The sequence below is a fragment of the Rhinopithecus bieti genome, unplaced genomic scaffold (assembly GCF_001698545.2).
Source record: "Rhinopithecus bieti isolate Rb0 unplaced genomic scaffold, ASM169854v2 scaffold_6708, whole genome shotgun sequence".
In the NCBI taxonomy this organism is placed as follows: Eukaryota; Metazoa; Chordata; class Mammalia; order Primates; family Cercopithecidae; genus Rhinopithecus; species Rhinopithecus bieti.
In genome coordinates, this window is record NW_016806329.1 from 4687432 (window position 1) to 4694450 (window position 7019).

General features: G+C 35.0%; 1 protein-coding gene across 1 annotated transcript in view; it reads right to left on the reverse strand.

The window, feature by feature from the left end:
* Positions 1 to 5143: 5143 nt before the first annotated feature.
* PDLIM5 (PDZ and LIM domain 5) overlaps positions 5144 to 7019 on the reverse strand; it is a 215879-nt gene continuing 214003 nt past the window's right edge. The window contains 2 exon segments of the mRNA XM_017875510.1: positions 5144 to 5837; positions 5840 to 5867. Coding sequence (XP_017730999.1) covers positions 5692 to 5837; positions 5840 to 5867 — 174 coding nt within the window. The 3' untranslated portion in view covers positions 5144 to 5691.

Consider the following 7019-nt stretch of genomic DNA (forward strand, 5'->3'; position numbering starts at 1 on the left):
CCGTCCCTAGTGCTCTGCCTTTCGCGCAAATCACAAAATGCATCTCACTTTTCCCCAACCCCATGTTCAAGGTATGAAGGCTAGCCACACCTTTCTTATTAATTATTGATGCAATCTTGCCACCTACCCAGACAGATTCTAAATCACAGACTCAAAAGTTCCGTAATATAATACTACAGACAAATGGTATACAGTGCTGTAAATTCTCCTCAGAAAATGAACACTTTGGCAAATCAGGCACTTGCCACATTAAAAATAATATGCATATCTCGTTAGTACAATAAATATACAGGCAACATTTGGGCTCGGTGCTTACTGAGTTAAATCCTCTCATTCATATGTACAGCACAAAACCGTATCAGTCTGAGATTTCTGTTAGGTAGCCATGTGTCCTAGCCCCTTTCCTCTGTTAAATTTTAAGTACTGCGAAGGAACCATTTTCCTTGGGAGGCTCCCACACTTGGGATGAAACTTTCTCTGCGGAATTTTGGCACCCTATTAATTAGCGGTTATGAGTGGGAGCTGCTCTCTCTCAGCAACTCCTATTCTGCCATCAGTCAAGTGTGATTCTGCAATAAATTTCCACGAAGCAAACTATTTCTGGTAATTCTCCCTAATTAACACCAGGCCTGCTAATAATACATCAGTACCTATGTGTTTCTGATATAACCAAGATCTTGTCTGAGACTACTCAAAAAGGGAAACCGCCAACCCAAATTAAGCTTTTGCTGGCAAAAGGATTTTATATGTAGTTCTGTAAGAAAACCTTTGATAATCTTATATTGGGGACATTTTGACTAGAAAACACTGAACGACAGAGAGGCTTGCTCTGGTTTGAGCACTGAATGGGGATTTATTGTGAACACACAGTTGAGACTTAAGCCTATAAATCTTGTACTGGATTACTGTTTCTTAACGAAGGAATGACAGATCTCTTATTTTGTCGGTGCATTTTAATGTGCAATGACGTGATTGATAGAAACCAAACAGCAGCTATTAAAATGTCAGATGCAGACTTGATGCCCTTAAAAGTTTGGCTTCTGGAGTTTAATATACTGTGAGCAAATAGACTTGAATTTCTCTTTTATTCCAAACATACAGCGTGCAACAGAAACATTTGTCTTTATGCAGTTGGAAAAAAATCTTACTCAAACTAATAAACAAATGAGGAAGAGGTGAGCCTACCTAGTTGTGGAACACTCAGCTGAGATTGAGATGAGTTAAGCATCCCAATGCAAAATGTGGAAATATGGATGATTTATGTTCTTTGATTATGTTCTAATATAATGTTTGATATGACAGATTGTTCCAATAAATCATTTCAGCAATAAATATTTTAAAAAGACAATTGAACTTACTTATCTATTAATTCATAAACACTGGGTACATTCTACATGCACAGCATAAAAACAGAGAGAAATACAATAAATGTGACAGTGTTTTCAAATATTTTGTTTCTGAGACATTTTGATAAGCAAATATCATACCAGAAGGGTTCTTCCAAGAATTATTACATCCTATCCTAACCTGTGAATATGGAACTTGATTTTTTTTCCCATGATGACTTGATGGAAACCACTCACCAACCAAAAACAACAAAAAGGAGAGTTCATTTACAACAATGCAGTCATTTATTTATTGAGTATGTGCACATTATGGTATTATTACTATACTGATTATACTTATCATGTGACTTCTAATTAGAAAATATATCAAAAAGCAAAACAGCAGATAGACAAAATTAAAGAGACAGAAGATAGAGATTAACAGATAAGGCAAATTATATATTGAGAATCCAAATCCAATAGCTTTAAATATCTGGGAAATGAGGGGGACAAATGGAAGCCAGATCAAATTTGTGTAAAACTATTCAGTATCTTTCTTTTGTTTCATGTCTGAGAAGTCTCTCCCCTTCAATAGCGATGACAAACTTCAAATGCCACACAAATGTTAACAGAATATACTAGATTCACACTGGAACGGGGTAAAGAAGAAATTATTTTCTATAAAAGGGCTCCTAATGTAGTACTGCTTCAAAATGGCACATTTTTGTTGTAGATTATTTTAAACATAATGGTACACTAATATTTTGAAGATCTGAACTGTTATTTCCATTTGTTTTTACACTGTGACCAAATGATTAGGTTTTAGTTTTAGACTCTAAACAGAACCTGATTTAATAGGACATAAACATGGTACTATAGTGGTCCTATGGTACCCCTATGGGCGATGGGTTCCAAGGACCCTCTAGGATACTAAAGTCCGTGATGTTCAAGTCCCTTATAGAAAATGGTGTAGTATTTGCATATAACCTATGCACATCCTACCATATACTTTAAATCATCTCTAGATTACCTATAATAGCTAATACAATGTAAATGCTTTGTAAATAGTTGTTATACTATATTGCTTAATGACAAAAAAAGTTTGTACATTTTCAGTAAAGGCGCAACCATCTATTTTTTTCCCCAAATATTTTTGACCCACAGTTGGTTGAATCACAGATGCGAAGCCTATGGACATGGAGGGCCAACTGTAGAAGCATAACCAGGGGCTACTTTTTAGGTTGCTACTTCAGCAGGCAACATTCAGTCCATGTAAGTCCAGAGAAAGATTATAAATCTAAACTTATCACTAAAAATTTTAAAATGGGAAATAAATCCAAAGAGTTTTTAGTCATGCATTATGATTTTAATCTATGATATGCCAAGTACAGCATTCCAAAATATACATCTAGAGAGACTAAAAGTAAATGCTCTATAGTGAAGAAGTAATAATTAAAAAATGCTACTCATATAGAAAATTTATAATCAGAAAAATAAATATTCAGGGAGCTCACCAGAAGAATAAAGTGCTCTGCCAGTTATTAAAGGATTACTGCTGGTGAATTAAATATGGCATTCCCTACTGGAAATACAGAGATTCTTCTGGATTATGTTCAATATTTATTTCACAGGATTAACTGTTTTAGGAACAGATATAAAGCTTTGCCACGGAAGAGTCGGACAAAGCACAAAGACAACATGATATCTTAGGAAGCAATACTACCCTTTCAGGCATAAAATTTGTAGAAATGCAACATTATGCTTCATGAATAATATGTAGAAAGAAGGTCTAATGAAAATGACATCCTTAATGTAAGATAACTTTATAAGAAATCTGGGTCAAATAAAATTCTTTGAAGAAAACATCCAAATGCCATTCACTTACCAAATACTATCTTGGCATATAACCTATGAAGGCAAAACTAAACAAACAAACAAAAAAAGCTCACACCAAACAAAACCATCAACTTATTTTGTATTCTATAATGTAAAAGACTGTAAAGATGTGACACTGTACATTATATGACAATGCACATTAACCAGCAAGTCTTTTATAGGTGGTTTCAGCAGCAACGATAAATAATGCAGAATTCAGTTCCAGCACTTTATTTCAAAAGAAATTTCCTGCCTCCCTCCAAGATGCAAGGTGAGGAGGTAGCCTGGGGTTGCTATTGGAGAAGTATTCAGTTTGCTACTTTGTGTCACCCCTTGCCATTCTTTTATCCCCAGTTAATTATTATCTGCATATAATATAAATCTGCTAGACCATAAATTAACAGCTTTCAGGACAGATGCCTTGAAAGTTCTCAGGGAGGTTAAACAAATATTGTAGCCTAAAACCTCCTCTATAACAAACATGCACACAATGGAAGTGATGTCGTAAGTGAGTGATGGGGCAGGAAGGACCTAGGGCTCTGTCTCAACTATAAAAGCACCTTGCCCCAACCAAATTTAAATTATAACTTAGGGGGTTCATGGACTTTCATCCATTCTGGAAACAAAAAGAAAACAAAGAGAAAACCAAATCAAATACCAGAATCTGTTTTCTCACTGGGCAAATAGCAACAGGATCCACAGTTTTACCACAATTGTTCCCTGTCTCCATGTGGTATCTACATAATTCTTTTCCCAAAGGAGGAAATAAAATAACAGGCCAATCTGAGTAATTAAACATCCCTCCCAACACTACCAAACCTCTGTGAATAACAGCTTTCAACCTTTGTGATCACATTTGAAATTGGTTCACTTATTATTGCGAGAAAACCACAATAAGTCTCAATTTCATCACATCCTCAAGCCAATCTTTTAAATTTTAAATGTAGAAGAAGAAACAAAACGAAACAAAAAGATTATTCTGCAAAGAGCTCTCAACTCTTCGTCAGCCAGTGGCATAATTCAGAAACTGATTCAACTAATTTATTATTTGAGAAAAGGGGATTGAAAAAATTGGGGGGTACAATCTTCTGATTCACAACTCCCAGCTCCATTCCTTTCTACTTATTCTCTCTCTCTCCCTCTCTCTTTTTTTTTTTTTTTTTTTTTAAGAGACGAGTCTTGCTCTGTCACCAGGCTGGAGTGCAGTGGTGCAATCTCAGCTCACTGCAACTTCTGTCTCCCGGGTTCAAGCGATTTTCCTGCCTCAGCCTCCCAAGTATGTGGGACTACAGGCACGCCCCACCATGCCCAGCTCATTTTTGTATTTTTAGTAGAGATGGGGTTTCACCATGTTGGCCAGGATGATCTTGATCTCTTGACCTCATGATCCGCCCGCCTTGGCCTCCCAAAGTGCTGGGATCACAGGCATGAGCCACCGCACCCAGCCCTCTATGTATTATCTTTAAAGAGAGAGAAAACTATTAGAGGCCAACATTATTTAATTAAATCTTTATCTTAGCACAGGGAAGGGAAAAAATAGAATCTGCCCAATATAGGTGATGAAGCATACACAATGAATAGAAACAATCACATTTTAGTAAAAGGCAAAAATTTGAGACTTACAAGCTATATGGTAGCTTATTTTTGAGTGGGGAAGAAATGAGAAAAGAATATAACATCTCTTACTGGCATGACACATTTTCATAAAAAATCTCATTGCCCTTTCCTACTAGAATGATCCACCACTGTAAGGCAAAAATAATATACAAGCAATTTTTTTTTTTTTTTTTTTAATGAGATGGAGTCTCATTCTGTCACCCAGGCTGGAGTGCAGTGGTACGATCTTGGCTCACTGCAACCTCCGCCTCCTAGGTTCAAGCGATTCTCGCTTGGGAATCGCTGGGATTCCAGGCACATGCCACCGCATCTGGCTAATTTTTGTATTTTTAGTAGAGATGGGGTTTCACCATGTTGGCCAGGCTGGTCTCAAACTTCTGACTTCAGGTGATCCACCCACCTCAGCCTCCCAAAGTGCTGGGATTACAGGTGTGAGCCACCGCAATTGGCCTACAAGCAAGTTTTAAAAAACTGACACCTATTACTGATAAAATTCTCTGTTTAAAATCCTATTTACTATTTTAAAGATAAGTATTAGTTTTTTTTTTTAAATACAGTGATTCTCTTATTGATAAAATTTAAGGCATTTTCATTGCCTTTTGCAGATTTACTCATAACTACCTAACAAGGAAAGAAGGTATAATTATTTCAGATTGGATTATTTATTCTAAAATTAAATTCTTCACTAATTTATTCTAAGATGAATTTAATAGTCCATCAGGAAATTGGTTTTTATAAAAGTTATTTTATGGGCATAAAATACAGGAAAAAGTAATAATAAATGCCAAACTGTCTCTTTACTTTATGAAGCCAAATATTTCCTCAGACTTGGTTTTTAAAGCGGGAATTTATTCCTTCAGGGCCACTGTTATTTTCAAAACTCCATATAAATATTGAATCTAAAATTAAGTAATTTTAATTTTCCTTTTCTCTTCAAATTTCTTCTCTTGAACTGTTGACTTTCAAAATTCACAGAATGAGCATGTTTCTTACACAGGGGCTTGTCCTTCTTGGAGAAAAGGTCTGACCTTCTAAACTTTCACAACACACCTGAAAAGAAGCAGTATTTAAGAGGATATTATTTAAGAGGATAGTATGCATTATTTAAGAGGATATTAAGAGGATTTTATCAAGTATGCTGGAGAAGGAGAAAGTAATTTTTTCTCCCAATGGATAATATGACAAAACACTTTAGTTGGTTAAGTTAGACTCCCAAATATTTCACAATTACTATGACATTAGATATAATCTTTCGAAAGCAATGAAAATAGCTTTTCCTAGAATGTATTCTAGTTTATAGAAAGCACTGATCATCACTTTTCTTTATCCAGAGGGAAGATTTATCCCTAACTGAAAAATCAATATAGAAAGAGGGCTCGTTAAATATATTTTATCTCCCCAAATTATAAACAACGTCTTAATTTTGCTTCGTGTTGTAGAGACTCATTTGCTTTACCAAACCCTCCCAAGCCCAACATTAGCTTGCCCCCAGTTAACACAGGCACAGAATACCTGAGACCTTTTTTTTTAAGGGCTGCCTTGTGTTCAAGCTGAGATATCTTTTGTTTCTTATAGCAAAAAACCAGGCCAATATCTGGCTGCTGAGGATTATACAGTCAGTCCACTATCTACATTTACAGCTCCTTGTTCTTCCTATTGCCTTTGTTAATTAGAATGAACAGCTTTATTAGAAAAGAAAAGGTAAATCTGCTAAAAGTTTTGCTTTTTATAGACTTTATGAAGTCTAAGAGATGGATGAGGTAAACAAGAAAAAGTCCAATGGTAATGTTTGGGGAAATCATTAGGTGTCGATTAACATTACTTTTGTCCCCTTTGTACAAAGGGTATTGAAAACTGTAGATATGTTAAATCTAATTTTAAAAAAAGCAAACACCTGAACAGAGCACGTTTACTGGATATGCACTTCCTACATTTAAAAACTATATATTTTGATCTTTAAATCAATCTAATCATTAAACATAAAACCAAACATATTAAAATATCAAATGAATAGGCAAATACTTTATTACATGTTTATTGGACCATAGTCTCAAAAAGAAAAGAATATCCAGGGGTAATTGCTAAGAAAAGAAATGACTCAACATATAGTTTATTCCCAGTGTTAATCCAATAATCGATGTTTATAATTATTTATTTATATTTTAAGAAGTACTTAACATTTCCAAAAATTACAACAAATAC